Source organism: Volvox carteri (genome assembly GCF_000143455.1).
Source record: "Volvox carteri f. nagariensis unplaced genomic scaffold VOLCAscaffold_12, whole genome shotgun sequence".
Lineage (NCBI taxonomy): Eukaryota > Viridiplantae > Chlorophyta > Chlorophyceae > Chlamydomonadales > Volvocaceae > Volvox > Volvox carteri.
In genome coordinates, this window is record NW_003307555.1 from 213,442 (window position 1) to 234,815 (window position 21,374).

The window sequence follows — 21,374 nt, forward strand, 5'->3', positions numbered from 1 at the left end:
CCGACGAGCACAGTGCACGGCGCCCTGGATCTAGAGCACGAACCTAGGCGCAAAGTGGACAAACTCGCAGCAAACCAGCCTTCGAGGCTATTTTACATATACTTCGTCCCCAAAGCTTAATTGCGCTACTTAATATAACCCGACTTGACCTGACCTTTGACCTTTGACTACTTGAACAGCTGGACAAACTCCGAAAACGTTATAGTCAACGCAGTTGCGCGTGCATCAAACATCGTCCACTTGCACTAACAGTAATGGGGATTTTCTCTTGCTTCCGGGCAGGCGATAACGCCACCTTGGCCAAGCTGAAGGTCCGGCCTTCTATAGCTTACACAGGCGCCCTAGCACTGCACCCCCAGTGCAGTTCAACATTCTAAGCTTGTTTAAGTCCTACTGCTCGCTTGCGGCATCTGCAGGAACACGTCCAGCCTCCCGATTCGCGAGATGTCCAGGTGGGTTCATATCCTGCAAAAATGTCGGGCGGGCTCCCAACCCGGAACAAATCTTAATCCATTTTTCCTTATTGATGCCCAGGATACACCAATACAGCCGGAATCTATTGCACCCAAGATCAGCGCTACGCCTCCTGCTCTTGCTGCGCCCGCCGTGCCTCTTGCGCCAGCTGCGCCTCCTGCGCCGGCTTCACCTCCTGCACCCACTTCACCTCGTGAAACGGCGTCGCCTCCTGCGCCCGCCTCGCCTCATGCACCGGCGTCGCCTCCTACACCCACTTCGCCTCATGCACCGGCGTCGCCTCCTACAACCACTTCACCTCGTGCGCCCACTTCGCCTAATGTGCCTGCTGCACCAACACCACCAGCACCTATACATTCGGCGCGTAATAAAGAAATTCAGGAGTCGCTGCAGCTACATGGCAGTGGGCGCGAGCGCTTTGCTGATGGTGATGTCTCGGACAAGGATGTACCGGTGGTACGCGGCATCGACCAATCCGCTGGCGGCGCCATGCCTGTCTCGCGCGGCATGAACCAGTCCGCTGGGGGTGCCGAGCCACCGGCTGCGTCAACTCAGGTTTTCGCCAGCGTGCCGGATAGGATGGCAGCCATCCTATCTGCACTCCTTCCCTACACAGAAGAGAACATGGAGGTGCCCGTGCAGCAGTACCTGAATACCATCAACAGCAAACACACGGCAGGCCTCCTGGAGGCCATGAACGAGAACCCAGAGGCTGGCCCCGTTTTTGGTGAGCTTCTCCCTTCGCGGGGCTGAGTTTTGAGCTGCAACCGGGTTACATCTGGGTTCTGTGTACATCTGGTTAGGGTTTTACATCGGGTTACATCTGGGTACGTGGCCTCCCTTCAGCCTTGGGAATCCTAACCCCGCCGGTGACGGAAGTCAGTCAACATGTGCCGCCGTGCGTTTGGAGGGGTAGCCGTCATTAAAATGTACAAAATGTTTTTGTGCTTGATAAATGAAGCATCGTTCATGTCATGGCTCACAGCGAGCCATTTGCCTCTTGATGTTGTTGGGTTAGCGGCTTGGCGGGTGTGGTGTGACATGTGTTTTTGCGTGCAGGTGCTGCCTACCGGCTTCACAAAGCTGCCGTCAACGCTGTGACTAACGGAGAGAATGCGTTCATGTTGGCAGCCCTTGGCCAGGATGTGGTACGCGCGATGGACTTGGCGGGTAGGTACCGCTCGGGACGGTGTTTTCTCTTGTCTTATCCATTGGAGTTGGAAAACTGAGACTGGCACTGTGAGCAAGCACCCCTGTGGTGGAGTTGAGATGCTGTGCGGTGTAGCAGTCATCGGAGCAGCGGGCTTCTCTGTCCACATAGTGGCACGCAGCGCAACTGCTGCCGCCTGTCCTGATGCACGTAGATTACCATCTCTGTAGGTTATATTCTTAACTTAGTTCGGGTACAAATTCACTGTTCGGGTTCCAGCGAACTCGCGTCCGCAAACTTAGTTTGACACGGCTTCAGCCTTCCCCTCGCCTCATACGGCACCTGGCGCCGTACTCATATAGCGATATAGAGGTGTGAACGCTGCCTTCTTCAAATTCTACCTAAACCTACGTTTCTGTAAGGTTACTAGGGAATGATAGCCATGAAGTTGAGTGCTCCAGGCCATGCAAGTATTGAAGTGTGCAACTGTTAGTTAAAAGGAGCAATCGATATGCATGGACGTGTATGTGCGTGCTCCACACAGGCCGACGCAGCGCGCTGCGGGAGATTGCCTTGGAGCGCGTGTTGGAGAAGCTGCGTGACGGCTGTGAGCTGGTTGGGGTATACGGCAAGGACGGCTGGCTGCTTCACATGGCTTGCAACGACCACATCAAGCCGGACTTCGACAACGCACACAACGCGATTGTCGACGCAGTCGAGGTGAGCAAGCAGGCAGAGGGAGGTGGTCCGTCTTGACCTCATGGCACAGGAGCACAATGCCGGCTGGCATGGAACGATTGGCCCTTTTCCCTGTGCGTTTTTAGAGCACCGCATCCCCACAAATTCTCCCGTCCTCCCGTTCACGTACCTTTGCTCATGCCCATGTCCGTGGTCTTTCTTCCTACATCCCCCCTCCCTCCACTCAGCCTCCTAACCCCCCAGCCCCTTCACATTGCTTAAGTCCGGTCTGTCTTTCATTGGGATTTCCCTAACCCCGCGCGGTTTCGTTTTTAATCCCGCCAGGCCGCCGGGCTGGAGGTACCCGGCAAGCCCGCGCCCCTGGCTCGCGGCGTGTACCTGGACGTCAACCGCAACCTGCGCCGCTGCCTGAAGCGCATGGGTGGTGGCAGCGTTGCACAGGGGCTCAAGTCGGCCAAGGTGGATAGGGATGAATTCGCTTAAGGAACTCTAAGGATCGTCGAGATATCTATTATGCTAGCATGCATTGTGCTGTGTGGGCAGAGGAGGGCCCAGTGGGGAAGGAGGGAACTTTGGAATTGTCAGGGGATGCAGGGGCGAGCTGGCGCCCTCTATCCATGGTGAATGCTGAACCATCCTGTTTTAACCGGGGGCTGGTACTGTTGCCCTTCCATCGCAAACAGCACCTGCGGGTACGAGCCTGTTGCACCATCGTCCACCCCTTCATGCCGCCAATCAATCTACGCCACGACTGCCTTCGCCGCACGCTGTTGGCTGGCCTACATTTGAGTCGGCGACTTTCTTCTCCTCAACCACCCCCTCGTCTTTCCGTGCATTCATGGCTGTGCTCGGGTAACGTCTATGCTCCGCCTTCTCCTTTCCCTACGGCCCCTCAACTCCTCTCCAATCACTTTCTTCTCCACCCTGCAGAACAAGCAGTCCCTGGACGACGCTCTGGAGCTGGCCAGCCAACTGGGGGTGAGTGCGGAGGCGGTGGCTCGGGAGCTGGCGTTGCTGCCGGCGGATGTGCCTTTGGACGCCTTCTACACGCGCATGGTGGCACGGCAGGAGCAGGGCCAGGGCCGGCAGCTGGCGGTAGAGCACTGCAAGACCATCTTCAACATGTAAGGGACGGGGGCTTGAGGAAAGGACGTGTGATCTGTGGAACCTGGCGAGACCTTCAGGAGGACGTGAACGTGGATTCCTTGTCACTCACTCTGCTCATTCACATGCATGTGCGTATACCTATGTGCACGCCTACATCGCTGAATTACTCTGGATTTCATGGGCTGTATGTCAAGAGGATTTCGCATGCCAGTCGCGCGAATAACCCGGTTCCTTACCGGATCTGTATGCAGTCACCACGCACCCCTTTCCCTCTCCCATTGCGCCAGGTATGACAAGGATCAGGTGGGCTACCTGGACCGCAATAGTCTGCGTGCAGTACTCGCGGACCTTGGAGCACTTGATGGATTGCGGCCGGCGGAGATGGAGGCGGCAGTGGGCCGGGCGTTCAGTCTGGCAGACCGGGACAGCAACGGCCGCATCACCGCAGAAGAGTTCGCCAGGTGGGTTAGATGAACTAGGGTGGGTGGGTGAGTGAGGAGTGTAACTCGGAGCTTGGATGGGTAGGTGATGGTAGGTGGATGGGTTTGGCAGTCCGAGGTGTTGGAAAGTTGCACCATTCTGTGCTCCCACGCATAGTGTAGTGCGCCATGATCACAACTCCCAGCCGCCGTCCTGTTTCATCTCCGTCCTCACCCCGTTTGTCCTCTGTTAATCATTGTTCTCCCGCTACTTCTCTCCGGACAATGCCCAACGCAGGTATTATGAGACGCTCACGTGCAGCAACGCACGCAAGCACCTGCGGTTGACGCTGGGCCCGGCAGCCGAGGGTAAGGTCTTCCAGCCACGGTCTTAATCCGGACACGCGGAAGGGGAATCCTGCCATTTGGACCCGTCAACGGGACACCATTAAACCAGCATCCAGATGTACTGCCTTTGCATGCCCAGCCTGCGTTTTGTGTGTGCATGAACAAACCGTGCGTGCCACCTCGCCACCACCTTTTTCCAAAACGTTGAAGCGCGGTTGGCCGCGTTCTTGGTGCGTGCATTCTTTTTTTCTCTGTCCTTTCCTGCCTTTCTTTGCACCATCTTTCTCCCTCTCTTTTGTTTACCTCTCCTTTGTGGACTCCCTGTTTCACAAGCACATTCCCCTGCTGGCTCAATGCGCACCTCGCCACAATTCGCAGTGGAGCTGAAGCAATTCTTTGATGACTTCTGCAGTTTCGGCACCCGCCAGGTGAGGCTGCCTTACGGCAGGGTTACTTTGGGGAAACACCTATAGGAAGAGGTGAGTCCCGGGACGCCGGGGGTGCCAGAGTAAGGTTTCTTATGCACCACATATGCACACCGGCCCGACCTGTCGTGTGCATGAGGAGAACTGTAAAGGGACTGTGGGCGATGCAGCGTTGGGAGTGACATGCATGTCTGGAACTGGAGCATTAACGAGGTTTGCCTGTAACGACTAGAGTTGGCAGTTTCGCACCCGAACGGCAGCCGACAGCCCCACGTCCCCCACTGCCCTATCCTGCACGCTTCCCTTCCTGACCTGCTGCTTGACGGTGCTTGTTACCCGCCACCGGCCCCCTCTTAACCTCTGATCTCAGGTGGTTGACGAGATGGACAACGTGCACTTCGCCAAGTTCTGCAAGGACTGCAACCTGCTCGGACGGGACCTCACCGTCACAGACATTGACCTGGCATTTGCACGGGTGGGTGAGGGGGGTAGTAGATGGCTGGGTGGACAAGCCAATGCAAGGGTCATGGGCGCTGCAAAAGCGCATTCATGGAGCAATCCGGAGCAATTGGATGCGTCAAGAGGAACAACATCCTTTATACCAAAACGCAAGTTTCTGGATCCTTTTTATCCGACTGGGCCACGAATAGAAGACGTGATTCTGGGACAAATTGTTCGTTAATGTGCGGCCATGTTTTAATAACGCAGTGATCAGCTGGGGCCAGCATACTAGGCAAGCAAATGGTTGCGTCTCTATGTACTTGTGTGTCGGGGTACTGTCTGCAGGCCAAGCCCAAGGGCTGCCGCAAGTTAAGCTTCGAGGGCTTCCTGACAGCGCTGGCCGAGTGTGCGGAGCGCAAGGGTGTCAATCTGGAGACGCTGGTGCGCTCCGTGCTGGCCTGCCAGGGCCCCGTGGCACGGGCTACCAAGGCCGAGAACGTGCGGCTGCATGATGACCGGGTACGTGCCACTGTGCACTACGAGAGGACATCGCCTATGTACCGTGTGCCGTCCAACGTGTGTGCTTTGCACAAACTGAGCCGCGCCGTGTATGCACTGTGTGCAATTTATGGGATGAAGCCGAGAAAGGAACTAGGCAGGACTAGCGAGAATGCCGACGTGTTGACCGCACCGTGTGTATTTTTTCCATGTTTGCTTTGTTTGCTTCCATATCCTTTATCCTCCCTTTCCGTGTCTACACATCTGCCAGCTATGTAACTAATTACTGTCTGCCTCCCTTCTCCCCTTCCGGATCCATTCCATCCGACCTCCTTTCCTCTGCTCCCACGCGTTCAAACCGCCATCCTGCACCGAACAGAGCACGTACACAGGTCAGTATGAAGAACATATGTGTTTTGACAGCGGGGCGGGTGGTTTCGGAGCCAGTTGACGTCAGTGTCAAATGGGGTTATCCACGGCTCTGCAGATGTGCACGCGCTGGCTCTCCACCTTTATTCCGCTTGTTGCCTGTCCTGGCCACCACAGCAAACTGCAATCTTGTCCCCAACCCACTCTCGCCCGCAGGCGTGTATGCCAAGGGTGGTCCCAAGGTGTCCGACACAGCTCACGACCTGGCGACACTGCTGGACCGCTCCTTTGACTCCAACAAGAAGGCTCCCAGGTGAGTTGAACATCGCCTACACTGAACGTTGCCTACTACTACAAAACACAGCGCTGAGCGTGTATGTGTAGCCCAATCGATCCATTCATACTTGTTGGGAGTGACACGTCAAGTGCGGCACTAACACACTCAGGCTGTGTAATTCACGTGCGTGTATTAAAACTGTATCAGTAATCCTTAGCCTGACCTCCTGCCCTTCCATAACTCTTGTCCCGATCCCTGATACCCCTGTCTTATTTTCCCTCTGTCCTGAATCCCGAAATCCTCAGGGCCCTCCTCCGCCAGTCGGGCCACTTGTTTGACAGCAAGCCGCAGTCGCCGGTCCTGCAGCCGGGGCAGGGTGGTGGCGTCAATCTCAGTCTAAACCTGGTGGCTTCGGGGTCGGCCTCAGCCACGCCCACCCCGAGCCATTCCGCGAAGCGGCGCTCCACCGTCGGTGGAGCCGGTAAGCTGGCTTTCCAATGGCATCATGCAGCAGCTCTAGCTCTAGCTCTCTCTCCTATCTCACCTCACTGCGGTCCCCCAGCTCCCGGTCATCCATCACTAGCGCGCCCTATCCTTCCGTGTTCATCGCTGCTCTGTCCATACCGGTGCAGGGTCCGGCACTCCCAGCGGAAAGCTGCAGGATATGTGGCTCATGTGGGCCAACTTTGGCACAGGTAATAACAGCAACAACAGCAGCTACAACAGCAACCTCAGCACCCCCCCGGTCCACACGCACTCGCCGGCTTCCCTTTACCACCTGCCGCCGCCGGCGCCACGCCCTGAGATGGGTGTAGCTCAATTCATCAAGCTGGTCCGGGAGACGGGCCTGCTGGACAAGCATTTCACGGCGGTGCAGGCGGAGCTAATCTTTGTGCGCGCCAAGCCCAAGGTAGGTGGGGTGAGTGAGTGGGGGGATGGTGACTGACTGGGTCGGGGGTCGGGGAGCGGATGGCAGTGTAGTTGGGTGCTGTGGTGATGGGTTAAGGTGCGCGGCTGGGCTTGGTGGGTTGGTGGCTGGAGAGGGGAGGGGAGGAGAGGAGTAGAGCGGGTTGCAGAACTGGGGCGATTTCGCCACGGTAAGGAGCCCAGGTATGGACTGTTATCCAAAGGATTCTACCAGCGGAGGATGACGACTCTATCCCTGGGTTTACTAAGAGGAGGCAAGAAGTATCGCCCTGACCCTGAATTTCTCCAGGTCGTGAACGCACAACCCTGATATTCCATCTGAAGCCTTATCTTCACCTACATCCCTTAACAGGACTCGGCCAAGCTAAACTTTGAGGCATTTGAGCGGGCCATGAGGCTTATCGCTGAGGCGAAGGGCGTGAACCTTGAAGATGTGGAGCGATCGGTTGTAAAGAGCCGCGGTCCCATGCTGACGGCGCGCCAGCATTGAGAAGAAAGAAGAGAAGAAGAAAGCAGCCCAAGTGATTTGGGTTTTTTCATCAGTCGTATTCATCTGCCGAAGCCGTGTGTTCTCCAGACGGAGGAAGAAGAAGAGCGAAAACGGGAGGTGCATCATGAGATAGTCCTACCGGAATTCTTTTGACGAACCTTCGACTGCGTAACTCTATTTTGACATTACGACTTGATGTGTGTACGGAAGACAGGCAGCCATGATATCTTTAAAGCTTCAAGTGTATGTCGGTTAGGGCTGATCAGGATAATTTGGATCCGAGATTGACTCATTTTAGGACTAACGTATTAAGACCTGCATCACAGGTGTGTATAAAGTCGGGGTGCTGCTTGCGGGAAGGCTTGCTTCCCAAGTTTACAGTGTTTCGGCTTATTCCCTTCAGGCTTAAAGGGCCATACACGACACGGCAGGTGGGTGACTGAGCGCTAATTGCGAGTTGAAAGCCGTACAATAGTCGTGACGCAATGCACGGCAGTCAGACCGTATCGTACCATCTTTTTCAATATTTTTTAGGTATTTAGTCGTGCACACCCGTCTTTCTAGCGAGTACGAGATTACAGTGTCCAAGTCACATCCTGATTTTGCTTTGTTGCCTGGCTTGATTCCTAGAGGCGGAGGGCCGCAATTCGACACCGGTGTACAGTTGCCCGTCTTGCCATGATTTCGCACTTTTATTGTGGCAGCACCAGTCGGACGCCTGTGCTCCTGTGCTGGATCTGTCTTTGTTTTGACGGCAGTCCTGGGTGTCATCCCCCGATGGCTTGTCCAACATTCAGGGTATTCGTGATCTACATATGGATCTGTGCTAAGCCTTTACTGCGAGTAATTAGAGGTGTTAGGTTATAATGTACCACTTTGGCTGCATTACTGCACACGTTGAGACTTCTTGAGGAGAGTTTGTTAGTGCTTGTTAGCCCGCAAGGACTTGTTGCACGAGGGGGGAATTCGGAGGGATTTTTTTGATGTGTAAGGCCCCTTGTCTCTGCTCTAGAAGTTTTACCGTCCAGAGGTCGTCCATGTGCATTTTGAGATCCCGGACATGGAAGGAGTGTTGCTACTGCGTCTTCAAGCCGCCGTAACCGTCATAACCGAATATGGGTCCTTACGTGTCGCAGTACAAAACGCTAGCAGATAGACCCGGCACCTCCGTGGAGCACCAAGATTGTAACGAGCTTGGATAGCCACCACAACGATGCTTCGAGCCCCGAGCTTTCGACCCTGCTACAACCGTAAAAGGGCGGCTGCGACCGTTGGTGTGCAGTTATTCTTTCACCCTTTAGTGAATCCGTTAGTGAATTTTTGGCCGAGTCTTGACAAAGATTTTACTCCCTGAATGTGAGTTAGTCTCAGTGAAGCGGACGCCATCACCTTGAAATTTTAGCAGCCAGCATGAGTCAGTGACTTTTGGTAACTTAAGCTGCGATATAAATAACGTGCCTCAGTTCCAGTTAAGGTTGATCAAGTTGTTACAGGCTTCTTAGAGGACTGTTTTTTTGGATGGCGGAGCCCATGGAAGCAAGCACTTCAGGTTGCCGCGCCGACGGACGTGGCCTTGAAGAATTTCGAACAGTTTGTAAGTTGTAATCGGTATACACTAAATCAGTTACTCCATATAACTACGCATTATGTTGTGGCCGCCTGTCCCCTTCGGGCGCAGTCATCAAGACTCGCGTCCTATCGCAAGCTAAAGGCTCCGCATACGTTGAGTTTGGAACAACGAAGGTCATGGTTGGCGTGTAAGTCAGCCCCAACAACATTGCTTCGGTGCTTACCGCACCAGTGAGGCGGGGTTCCTTGACGACGCCGTTCGGACCGACGCTCCTGGACTGAATCCGGGATCACCATTCCCGTAGGTTTGGACCGCGGCAAAGCGAGGTCAAGCTCGGGTTTACAGACACAGGACGATTGAACTGTGAGGTCCGCCTTACGTCATTTGCATCACATAAACTGGCGAAATCGGGACAGGTTAGTCAAAGCAACCCGTCGCCCCCGGCACCATACCTTGTTCTATCCTCGCCAGCACGCCGTCTATGATTCCCCCTAATTCTATTCCCCCTAGTTTTAATATATTAAGTCACAGTCACTGACCAAGTGGATCAAACTGCTCCGGTTCACCTCATCCTTCGCTCTCCTCAGCGAGATACACCACGCCACGCACCCCTTCCACCACAGTAAGGCCCAAGTCCATGCACCACCGTTACGCTAAGTTTCCCTTCCACTCTCCCACAAAAGCTTTTCCCGCGCACGTCTCTTGACTCCTTGCGCATCCTCAGCCCTCCGATGACGTGCATTTGGGCCTTGCCTGGCGCCTTGGCAAGCTCGCCTTACGGTTTTTCCCAAGCCCTGCTGATCCTTTTTTCCCATAGTCTTGTTCATGTGTGTGGTGCTTTCTTACTGTGTACTTACTCCTATGTAGACCCAATTAGAGAGCTCAGCAGCCCAAGGTCTGCAACAAGCCCTAGAGCCCTCGGTCCAGCTGGATAAGTTCCCAAAGGCGGTGTTCGACGTTTCTGCGATGATACTCGAGGCCGGTGGCTCGGACCTGGCAGTGCTTATCACCGCGGCATCCGTCGCGCTGGCGGATGCAGGCGTTGAGCTGTACGACCTCGTACCTGCCGTACAAGTGGTAAGTGGAAGCCACAACACGCTGGATCCTCGTAAGGATGGGGGTTACAGAGCTGAAGCTGGAGAGCAGACAGATGCTATGGCAGCCGTATCCTAGCTCGTATTGCAGCCGCCATCGCCATTGCACGCATCACTATGGAGTTCTCGGCCATTCTTGGTGCACATCTTACAGGCAAAGCCCTAAGCGGTATATGCATCATGCAGCCCCCCACGGCACACAGGAATGACATAGAATTGAAGATTCCACCTTGATCCCGGGCACTGGTCGCCCCCTACCTCCCCACGGAATATCCCCCCGGGTGTGTTTGTAGGTTTTCATGCCCGGTCCCCCTTTGCCCCCCCTAAGGACATCAGCTTCGCTCGCTCGTGGTTCGTCTTTCCCCCCTCAAGACACCCTGTTTGGCTTTCCCAATGTGACCCCACCCCACCCGACTTCGGGTCCCCCATGCAGAGCAAGCAGCGTGGTCTGCTGCTTCTGGACCCCTCCCTGGAGGAGTCAGGAGCTGAGGAGGGCGGCATGCTGGTGGGCCTTATGCCCGAGCTAAACGAGGTGACAGCGCTCAATGTGAGGGGGCTGTGGGCTGACTCGGAGATGCAGGAAGGGCTGGAGCTGGCGCTGGGGGGTTGCGGGCAGCTAAAGGCGGCCATGAGGGAGGCGCTGCTGACGGCGGCAGTGGAGGGGGGGTTGTGAGGGTTCGGGATCTGGACGGGTGAAGGAGTGGCAAGGAGGTCTTCAGAGATAATGTGAAGGGGAGACGGCACACATGGACACCACTTCCCACTTGTAACAAGGTAACTGCAGGGGGCTGTTCACGACCCAACCATGAACATGTGTGAAGAAATGTGTGTGTGCGTGTGTGTGCTGTGAATGGGTGTGTGATTTGATGTCGGAAAAGGAGCGAAGATCAGATTGATCGGACCAAGGAGGCGAGTGCGTGGAGGGGAAGGGGCATCCCTCATCTGCATGTATGCTGGAATGGAGACACACACATGTATGTGTAAAAGACCGAGAAGCCAGTTTTGACCGAAATATGAAAAGGAGCCTGAGTGCCTTCACTTGTCTGTAGGCCACATCTGCCTCAATTCTAGCTCCTTTTTATCTTGCCTTGTTTGGGCTGGGGCTGGGATGTCGCCCATAGGCAACCACCAGCGCTTCCATTTCCCCTGCTCTGCTTAACAAGGCAGATATGTCTGAATCATCTCGCACACACTGTATGCGACCCTACCAGTCCACATCTATGTAGCCTTACCATTATGAGCCATTCCCGCTGATAGCCGTAAGCTGCATGCAGTGAATGCCAACCGTCAGAGAAGGAATGGAGGCCATCTCCTCCACTGACCACCATCTCCTCCTGGCCACACAGACCTCCTAAATGCGTCTACTGCCAGCGACCAGTTCTGGAAGCTACATATATACATACATACACAAGCGCAGCCTGCCTGACGGAATGCGCCACGGAATACTATGACCTCTCCCCCTTTTGCCCCTCCTCGGGAGGAAGCATCACATGCCAACGTGTAATCTCCTCCCTCCCTTGAATGTTTGAGGTATGTTCTGCCCCTTTATGGCACATAACAAGTACCAAGTGCTGTTTCAACCCCCAACAAATGGCCGGTAGTGTTCGGTGTGTCAGCTCCACTCAACTCTGCTTGTGGGAGCACTGCTCGCCCCATCTCCCCAGGATGGTTGTTGTTGTGAGCTTCCGAAGGTGGTTTGGTAGTGGCTCTGTAATCCCACCCAGTTCGAAACCTCACCCTCAGTTCGTTTTAGGTCACATTACAAATGGATCCTCGGCCCTCGGGGTGCGATGGCTAAAAGATCTCCTCAACTGGGGTGTGCCCGGCTGGGCCAGATAACACATTGTAGCCCTGACCAGGGTCATGCGGTCTACTCAGGCGCTCCTCCACCTCCTCATCTTCCCTTCATCTAACCATCGTCTCCATCTAGCGTCAGAGGCTTCCATACCTTGTAAATTCTACAATGTTTTGAGTGCGGTACTGTACGGCAGAGTTCTGCTTCAGCACAGCACCCCGAAGCCCAGTTTTGCCCCGTACATCATGCGGCATCAAGGCCTCATCATCACCACGCTCGGCTACATGTGGCCATTGACAGGCAAGCGGTCACAAGCCTACTTGATCCCACTGCTTGTCAGCACACGGTTTCATGCATTCACCACCTCCTCCCGCCCCTCCTGGCCTGCTTCCCCAGGATGCAGTCCATTTGGTTGCTGCCCCTCCATCTCGGCCTCCCCTCCTGCCTCGTCACCTGTGCGGCCCCCCTCACCCTCCCCTCCTCCAGCCTCGCCCACCGGCCCTTCTTCTCTTGCCGTACTCATCTCTACGTCTGTGTCCGCGGCCGCTGCTGCTGGCCCGGCATCATTGCCCTCGCCAGAAGCTGCCTCCGTGGTGGTGGGAACGGCTGCAGCGGTTTCCTCTGCCACCTCCTGAGCTGCTTCCTGCAGCCTCGGCACATCACTTGCAGATGCCTGCATATCCAAAAAAAACCAAAGAATGGGAAAGAAGGGAATTCTTAAGCGGTGGTTTACAGGGGAAAGGGGAAGGGATATCAGGCAACAAACGACATACATACACGTCCCTCTTCGTACACTTAACATTCCTTCCGCTATCATTAAGAGGGGAAAGGGTTGCACGGAATAAACCAAGCATGGATACAAAGCCCCGATGTGGGTTGCCCCGGAAGTGGGAAGAGGGTGGGTTGGTGGCGGCCGTACACCACATGAAAGGAGGCACCTTTGCTTACCAAGTTACAAGTTCCGCACACACAAGTGCGGGGGTGTCCGTAAAAGCCGGGGGGCCATGGACGTTGTATTGGTATTGATGCGGGTACGCGGGAGGTCATCTTCATTCTCCCTCGTCCGCTTCAGGGCGAAGCGCCTCAGCACGACGTGCTTACCTCCTTTCCCTTTTGGAGATCATTCTTCCTGTTACTGTTCCCAACACCACCTGACCTGGCACCTACCTTGGGCCTGCCTTGGGCGTTTCCGTGACTTCTTGCATACATTCCCCCCCTTCACATCACGACAGCCGGTCGGGGCCCCAAACCGTGTCAACGGTTCCACTTCCTCCCATCCTCCTCCTTCCCTTCCCTTGCTCTTTGCCTTTCGCCATCGCCCTTTCCTCACCTGCGCGACGACCGCCTGTAATCGCCGCTGCAGCTCCGCCTCCGCCTTCGCCACCTCCTCCTCCAGGCGGGTGCACGCGCGCTCAATGTCCCAGTTCTTACGCACTTGGGCCATGTAGTGTCGCTCCAATTTGGACAGCTCGGCACCTGAAGATAGAAAGACGCATGGCACGAAGCCAAAGGCGTAAAGGCGTTGGAAATACTTGAGGTGGAAAGCGGCGGCGTAACCTGCCCCTCTTACCCGCTGCAAGCTGCTGTAGCTTGCGCTCTCGGTTAAGTTGGTCCGTCTCCTTCTTAATAGCCGTTAGCTGCTGCTCCAGGGATTTTATCGTAGCCTCGTCGTGTTGGACCTGCGCACGCCAGCTTTTGTCGCCATGTTTGAGCAGCAGCTCCTGATTGAGAATACGGAGGTGCTGGTGTTCCAGTTGGCTGTGCGCGTTCTCCAGTGCTTGCCGCCATGCGTTGACGTCACCCCGTTTGTTCTGGGGCGGGGGATCGAGCCGGTAGCGGACGGTGTCCAGCGGTTGCATCGGCTGCTTGGACCGCACCCTGCATGTGCGCCCGGGCGCAGCAGCTCACCCCACGCTACAGCGGCCCCAGAGAACGTCAGAGAGCAGCCTCGTAGGCACTTTGGCGCACCGTTCATACTCCGTCTTGAGCACTGGGTGCTCGTCGAACTGCGGCGCACGCACGGGAGGCAGTTCCCGCAAGTAGTCGCTGGGCAGCTTGGCGCTCTTCCGCTTCTCCTCCTCAATTAATGCATCAACGACTGGTCTAAGCTCTGCTGGCACATGGTCAACGTAAGGAAGAGCGTCTATTAAGTGTTCATTCGCCCTCCAACCCTTTGCGGTGCCATGCGCTGTGTAGTCAAGAGCCAGTGGGCGTTTGGTTGCCATCGTAAAGCCGAAAGGCCTTTACTGGCAGGAAGTTAAGTATACTTCATATGGTTCCAGTTCGATCTTCCTGTGAGACGGCTGCTAAAAAGTTTTACGTATCTACGCCCACAGAGCCAGTACACGGAATTGCAAGAACAATTGTGGTATCCACGGTACCATCTTGACAAAAGAAGGATGCCGTGTAGTGTCGTGAAAACAAGTGGGCATCCATGTGCATTACCTTGTGCATTCAAGCCCAAATGAAGCAGTGATCGAATGACTACTATTTACTGAAGCTGGATATGCAAGTGTAGGCGCTGGCTGTGACAAAGACCTAACTTGCTTGCTTCGGCCATGAACACCCTAGTTGGCTATGGCCAAAATTCAGGTGGCATTCGTCATGTCGATAAGCGACGGGCACATCACCTAACTGGCAGCTCCAGAGTTTTGCCGCACTTGCCCCTTGGAGCTCACATCACCATTCGTGGTCCTGGTTTGCGGGCAGCAGCTCACCTTTGGAGTATCCAGAAGCGCACAACTGTCATCCCGCGCGCAGAGGAATCTGATCGGCCCTCCTTTTCTTTCGAGTAAGTTGGACTGTGTCGAACTGCCCCAGGGACATCATCATCTTCAATCGGACCATTCGGACATCCTGCAAGCAGTCACCCGATTCTTGCCTTAACTCCTACCACCACCACCCATTTTACCCTCCCCCCTTCCATCGTCCCTTCTCGCATCCGCCCTAGCCCCCCATCCTGACAATGGTCTGCTGCATTCCTCCTGGACCCTCTTATCTCCCCCGCCCTCCCCCCACCCCCCTACACACATACACAACCACATCTCTGGACTACGAAGAGCTTTCTCCAGTTAGGACTCCCTGGTTGAACCATCCTCTCGTCTTTCCTGCTCGTGGCTCAGATGACGAGGGGACCCGCATACCATTCTTCCGGCCCGCGGGCCGCCCCAGATTGTCAAAACACAACTTTCAAAACACTCGGCCCCCTTCTCCCCCCCCCGTCCCTCCCTCCCCCAGGCTGATGGGGCCCGGCTGGTCCAACCGCGCCCAGCTGAGCGAGGGCATGTTGAACTCGCTGGTGGAGCTGCCGGGCACCCGGGGGATGTTGGATCTGAGATCCCGAGCGGACAATCTAGCCACGTGGAAGATGGCCCTCCAGAGGGGGTGAGGGGGGAGGGGGTGCGGGGGGAGGGGGTGCGGGGGGAGGAAATATGGAAACCAGGGGGGAAAAAGGGAGGGAGGACAAGGGCAAGAGAGCCGGCAAGTCTTCCTCCCAATGCCATTGTTTCGTTGACCGTTGTACAGTTTCCCCACCTCCACCGCACATGCTCCCTGGCCCTTGTCAGCTCCCAACGCCCCCCCATACACACATGCCTTTCCTGCCCCCTCCCACCTCTCCCCCCTGCCCGCCACCCACCCGAAGTACACTGCCGCGGCTGGAAGATGTGGAATGGCCCCAGGAGCCGTTCAGAAGCAAATTTGCTGTGAGTGACGTAGGGGGTGGGGGAGCAGGGGGGGCCTTCTGGAGTATTGGGGTGGGGCGCCAGTAGGGAGAGGTGGGCCAGCTTGTTTTCCAGGTGTTTTCTAAACTCGTCATGCCGTATTCATATGGTGACATGTGCAGGACGCGCTCCGGAACCTGGAGATGCCCAGATTTACTCGGCGGTACCCTGCCGTACTGGACACCCTCATGAAGCAGATGCTCAGTCTAGCTTATGTAAGTCTTTTGAGCCTTTGAGGCGGCTGGGTGGGTGGGGGATGTGTATGTGGGGGCTCCAAGCGGAGGTTGAGGGGAGGGGGGGACGCAGGAAGGGGTAAAAGAGCCCCACCCCCCCCGGGTACATGCCGTACCAGGAACGCAGTAACATAACAAAGGGTGGGGGGGAGGCGGTGGGTGCGTCGATCCGGCGGATTCCGTTGGATGCTGGTGGTGGGTGCGGAACATGAGCGATCCACTGAGAAGTTGACTAGGGTGACTTGATGAGGGCGCCCCGAAATACCGGGGAAGGCAGGGTTTCGCCGGGTAGCTGCCACGGGTGAAGATATGCCCCCCTGTTCCACACATCATACAGACGTAGACACGTGTTCAATGCAACGCAGGAATTTGAGGAGAAGTTGGCGGCGGCTGAGAAACAGCAGCAACAACAGCAGCAGCAACAGCGGACGCAGCAGCAGCAGCAAAGCGCACCCAACCAGCAGCAACAGGACCAGCAGCAGCAGCAGCAGCAGCAGCAGCAGCAGACAGAGTCGCAAATGTCGCAGTCGGCGGCGGGTGGGGCAGGGTCGGACCAACAGCAGCAGCCCGACCAGCCCACACCCCAACAAATGGTATGTATGTATGTATGTATGTATGTATGTATGTATGTATATGTATATGTATATGTATATATATGTATATATATGTGCATGCATGTATTTGTCGGCGTGTGGGGGGGTTGCAGAAGGTTGTCTTGCAGGGACTTGTTGCTCGGGTTCCGTGGCTTGTGTGGGCGTGGGATATGATTATGCCGCACGGCTAAAGTTAGGAGGTGAGAGGTAGGATTAGAGAATTTGTAACGGTCGCTCCAACAGGATTTAAGGCTCACGGCCGGTCTCGTACGACCCATGGGTCGCTGGAGATGTGGTGGGGAGGGTTGGGCGGTCTGGTCGTACTTGGGGCTTCCTCGCAAACTTCAAAGGGGACAGTGCCGGGGATGATGGAGGAGAACCGCATTATTTGCTATTTGTAGTACAGCTTCGCATACTGTGTGCGTCTTGTAGTACCCGTATGCCGTACCCACCCGCCACGTCATCAAATTCTTCGGGATGCTTCCCGCATACGCATGCGCAGGAGATCAGTGAGGAGGAGTTGCAGAAGATGATGCAAGATGTAAGCGTGTGTGTGCATGTGTGTGTCTGATGCCGTGTTTTCCGAGCATGTGCATTTCACGAGCGTGCATATGTGTGTTTTCAGTGCATGCGTGTTGTGCTTAGTGGGCGCCGTGTATGCGTGTGTGTATTTGGGTGGTGAAGGGGAGGGGAAATCGACACCGGGGGTTGCGAGACAGTGGTACGGAAGAACCGTGAGTCATACCGTGCAAGCTCCAGACACTCTGAGGGGGAAATGTGGGCAGCGGGATCCCCGGGGGGGGGGCCCAGTGCCTGGACCTTAGAGTTGAGTTCGAAAGACCGGAATGGTACGGCAAACTGACATGCATTTTGGAGTTCATCCTAATTCCTTCGTCTCCCCCCCTCCCACCCCGGTGTGGCCCGGCCTCGAACCGGCCTCGAACCGGCCTCGAACCCCCTTCCTCCCCCGGCCTCGAACTCCCCCCCCTCCTCCCCCACCCCACCCCCATCCCAACCCCCAATTTCAATGCTCAGGCCATCGAGCAGGCCCAACAGAATCTACCCAAGGAACAACGGCAACAAACAACTGCCAACCGACCACAACTGCAAATCAAGATGCAGGTGGGCAAGTGGAGGAATACGGGTGGCAGGGAGAGGAGGTGTACGGGAGGACTCAATCGTATGTGGGAGAGCGGTGGTTTGGAGGAAGCTGTGTGTGGCTCTCTCGCCATGGCGGCAGCACGTCGCAATGACATCCATGTCTTCTGCATATCCGGGTTTGGCGATGTGCCTTCTTATCATCCGTTTCCCTTTCCCCCCCACGCAACCCTTCAGGATATGGAGGGCGACAATAAGGAGTGAGTGTATGTATGTATGTATGTATGTATGTATGTATGTATGTATGTATGTATGTATGTATGTATGTACGTATATATGTACGTATGTATGTATGACTTTAATTACACTGTGGGCTGGTAAAGCCGGGGGCCGAAGCCGAAGCATGGGTCCCGGCCAAACGGAAGAGGTCCGTTCTCCGCCGCTGTTGGGGCTCTTGTGCTGTGGGGATCTGTTGTGTGTGCTCCGGCTGTTGTGTCTCGGGGTTGGCCCCTCGGGTGCTCCAGCCGCTTTCAGGCTGCTCGCAGGCAGCATCTGGCTACCTCCGTGGCAGACAGGGCCGCCCGGGTGATTGCGTCCCAGGCGGTGCGGATGTGTGTGTTTTCCTCTCGCAGTTGTGAAGGCGGTAGGGGCTAAGGATGGGGGGGTGTACCTGAGGCTGTGTAGCTGGCAGGGGCCGGCCCAACTATTGGGGGCCTCCCCACTTATCAATAAAAAAGGGAAAACCGGACAGGGTTAGGGTTTTCTTCTCAAATCCCCCCGCTTCCCCCGCCCCCTTGTTTCTGTAAATTGGCAAGTATTTCCCCCCTTTTCCCGGTTTTTTCTCCCCCCTCTCTTCCCCCGCCCAAGAAAACACACTCCCCCCTGGTTACCCCCTTGGCGTGTATTCCCACCTCCCCGCAGCTCCCGACCCTCCCCGGAGCAACAGGCGCTGGAACAGCAGCTGGAGCGAATTGCGGATGATATTGTACGGCAGTTCGAGGCGGATATGAGTCAGGTGATGGAGAACCTGGAGACTGGGGAGATGGCGTTTGATGACCTGAACGGTAGGGGATGGAAGGGGGGGTCGGACAGGGGTGAAGGGCGGGAAGGAGCGGCTGTGCGTATTGGTCTCGTGTATGTATGCGTGTATATCCAAATGGAGGTAAGCATCACACCGCAACTTTATGGAACTTCATCGTGCAGTGTGTTTTTGGGGGATACTTTCCCCCCTTTCCCCCGGGGGGTGTCCTCTGTCCCCCCCCACATACATACATACACACACAGAGGCAGCCTCCCTTAGGACCCCCAATGTATCGTACGCATGAGCTTTTTTTGACCTTACCCGTTGTATTCATTTGTACCTCAGTGTACGACAAGGCCACATTGCTGGTCCAAAACCCTAAAACCCCACATCCCCCATAATACCCTCTCTCCCCTTCCCCCCTTCCCCCCTTGGCTTTCAGCGCTGCTGGAGGGCGATGAGGGGTTCGATTTGACGCGGGGAGTGTGGCGTCGTACAGGCTGGAGTGAGCTGTCCACACTGCGGGAGGTGGGGCGTGTCGGCACAGAACTCCGCATGCATGCATTTTGGGTGTGTGTTTAATTGTGTGTGGACCGCTCCCGCCCGCCAGCCCGCCCGCTCTTTTGTCTTCCCCTTCATCCACCATCGTACGGATACACACTAGCACACACATACAACTGCTTGCGTCAGGTTTCCATCGTCATTGGAATCCTTGTCGCGGCAATGTTACACACAAAGTGGAAACTTGACTCCTCGCAGATTTTGTTGTAATGTCGTTATGTATCCCCGTCCTGTCGTACTGCCTTCAGGTCCTCGAGAAGGTTCCGGAGCTTCGCGAGCTTGTACGGCAGCTGGGTCGCGGCGGGGGCCGTGGGCCGTTGCGCCGAGCACCCGAGGAGCTTGAGGCGCGGGGCTACCCCCCTGGAGTCATCCGGTCGCCGCTACAGCCGGAAGAGGTACGGCAATGCGGACGAGCATTATGTGCACGGTTCTTTCCGTCCTTGCTGCCGATGTTCACCAAATAAGACGGACTTGAATGTAAATGTCTATCCGTTTTCGCCACTAAATGTTTTGAAATAGGTTCGCGGTCTGGCTCGATCTGGCGACCTGAGCCGAATGTTGCCCTCCGAAATGGCGCTCTTGGCGCATGGCTGGCCGCGTAAGACCTACAAAGACAGCCAGGGTGTCGTACATTCTCACGGCCCTAACGGTAGCGGCGGCGGCTGTTCCGCCGGCACTGTCCCCGTGGTTGCTAGTAGCCGAGGCAGTGGCAGCGACGCGGTCAGCTCCCGGCCCCAGCAGGAGACCCACATCCCCGTCAATGCGTCCGTCAGCAGTGGAGAGTTTGACCTGGAGGTACGACATGTCACAGTACGGTATAGGCACATGCGTATGTGCGTGTGTGTATGTGTGCGCAACTACTCCCCCATCTCTCCCCCTACCTCCTCCCATCCCTCCCCCTACCTCCCCCATCTCTCCCCCTACCTCCCCCATCTCTCCCATCACTCAATCCCCGCAAAGGAGTACTACCTGCCCGGGTCTCATGCCGCCAGAGCACTACACCGCGTTCGCCGGGCCGAGAGAATGCTGCTCAGCTACGACCGAACTGGTACGACACCGGCACGTGTTTGGCTGATGCGTACATGTTCGTACGAGGCGAATTCCCCTCGTTCCTTTTTCCCCATCACCACGATCGTGCGATCACCCCTTTCTTTGACCGCACCCCCTAGGCACCTTGCGCCATTGCCTGGGACTCGTACGGCAGCTGGTTCTTTGGCGGTTGGTGGCCGTTAGTACTTTGACTCGTGCATTCGATATATGATTTCGCCACTCTCCCAAATACCTTCCTAAAAACCCTACCTTTCTCCCCAACACCACGCATTCACCTCATCTCCCTTCCAGGGTGGTTGGACAACGAGCCGGCCCGGGTGACCAGCCGCATGGAGATCCGGCCCGCAGCGGAACTGGGGCCCATCATCTTGTGCTTAGACACCTCGGGCAGTATGCGGGGAGCGCGGGAGACGGTGGCTAAGGCCCTGGCGCTAGAGTGCATGAGGGGGGCGCACAGACAGAGACGGCCCTGCTACCTGTACGCCTTCTCCGGACCCTGTGAGTTCTAGGGCGGCTTCTTTAGGGTGTTGAGGTTTTATGGGGTTTAGGGTTTTTTTTAAGGGTTCCGACGGGGGTTGGGGTTGGAGAGGTCCTAGGAGAGCAAGTACGTGCATACACACATACATGCATATGCACACACACCAGCAGCAACACCAACGTGCTTGCGAGAATACAAGCGCCTCCTCGTCATGGAGGTTGGGGGCGGGAAATGGCCCCCGCGGCGAGTGAGCCGTGTGTGTGTGGGATCGGGGGGTTGTGCCGGAGTGCGGTAATGTCCGTAGAAGGCAGCTGTCGCGGGGGGCGCCAACAGACCTTCCAGAAGTTCGAGCAGCAGAGCTGCCCCTGGGGCCCGTGGGGGTAAAGTGTGTGTACATATGTATGTATGTCTGCGTGGCAAGGTGTTGGGGCACTGTACAGACGATCACTCTATCCTTCAAACACACACACACACACACACATACACACGTCTCCCTCCCTCCCTTCCCCTCTCCCTCCCTTCCCCCTCTCCCTCG

The 21,374-nt window shown here is 56.1% G+C and overlaps 4 protein-coding genes across 4 annotated transcripts in view; 3 read left to right on the top strand and 1 right to left on the bottom strand.

Moving 5' to 3' along the window:
- Positions 1-254: 254 nt before the first annotated feature.
- VOLCADRAFT_104100 (uncharacterized protein) lies at positions 255-7,624 on the top strand (the record flags this gene model as incomplete). Its single annotated transcript, XM_002948866.1, has 17 exons — positions 255-311; positions 417-452; positions 535-1,201; positions 1,534-1,644; positions 2,169-2,344; positions 2,648-2,782; positions 3,254-3,447; positions 3,718-3,891; positions 4,148-4,218; positions 4,576-4,625; positions 4,993-5,097; positions 5,409-5,582; positions 5,941-5,953; positions 6,147-6,243; positions 6,513-6,688; positions 6,840-7,117; positions 7,487-7,624. The coding sequence occupies 17 exons, from the start codon at positions 255-257 to the stop codon at positions 7,622-7,624; spliced, it is 2,652 nt and encodes an 883-aa protein (XP_002948912.1).
- A 1,518-nt stretch (positions 7,625-9,142) lies between these two features.
- Positions 9,143-10,961, top strand: VOLCADRAFT_89262 (uncharacterized protein; the record flags this gene model as incomplete). The annotated part of the gene is made up of 5 exons (XM_002948867.1): positions 9,143-9,218; positions 9,303-9,381; positions 9,499-9,610; positions 10,062-10,271; positions 10,722-10,961. 5 exons carry the CDS (start codon positions 9,143-9,145, stop codon positions 10,959-10,961), a joined length of 717 nt encoding a protein of 238 aa, XP_002948913.1.
- A 561-nt stretch (positions 10,962-11,522) lies between these two features.
- On the bottom strand, positions 11,523-14,308 carry VOLCADRAFT_104101 (uncharacterized protein; the record flags this gene model as incomplete). Its single annotated transcript, XM_002948974.1, has 5 exons — positions 11,523-11,552; positions 12,580-12,756; positions 13,414-13,559; positions 13,654-13,961; positions 14,052-14,308. The coding sequence occupies 5 exons, from the start codon at positions 14,306-14,308 to the stop codon at positions 11,523-11,525; spliced, it is 918 nt and encodes a 305-aa protein (XP_002949020.1).
- A 303-nt stretch (positions 14,309-14,611) lies between these two features.
- VOLCADRAFT_120690 (uncharacterized protein) overlaps positions 14,612-21,374 on the top strand; it is a 7,967-nt gene continuing 1,204 nt past the window's right edge. Inside the window, exons 1-15 of the mRNA XM_002948868.1 lie at positions 14,612-14,874; positions 15,321-15,467; positions 15,727-15,787; positions 15,928-16,020; positions 16,404-16,631; positions 17,134-17,172; positions 17,667-17,753; positions 17,967-17,989; positions 18,651-18,793; positions 19,193-19,278; positions 19,560-19,706; positions 20,053-20,106; positions 20,272-20,359; positions 20,653-20,859; positions 21,007-21,086. Of these exons, the coding sequence (XP_002948914.1) occupies positions 14,642-14,874; positions 15,321-15,467; positions 15,727-15,787; positions 15,928-16,020; positions 16,404-16,631; positions 17,134-17,172; positions 17,667-17,753; positions 17,967-17,989; positions 18,651-18,793; positions 19,193-19,278; positions 19,560-19,706; positions 20,053-20,106; positions 20,272-20,359; positions 20,653-20,859; positions 21,007-21,086 (1,716 nt within the window). The 5' untranslated portion in view covers positions 14,612-14,641. The remainder of the gene's footprint in view (positions 14,875-15,320; positions 15,468-15,726; positions 15,788-15,927; positions 16,021-16,403; positions 16,632-17,133; positions 17,173-17,666; positions 17,754-17,966; positions 17,990-18,650; positions 18,794-19,192; positions 19,279-19,559; positions 19,707-20,052; positions 20,107-20,271; positions 20,360-20,652; positions 20,860-21,006; positions 21,087-21,374) is intronic.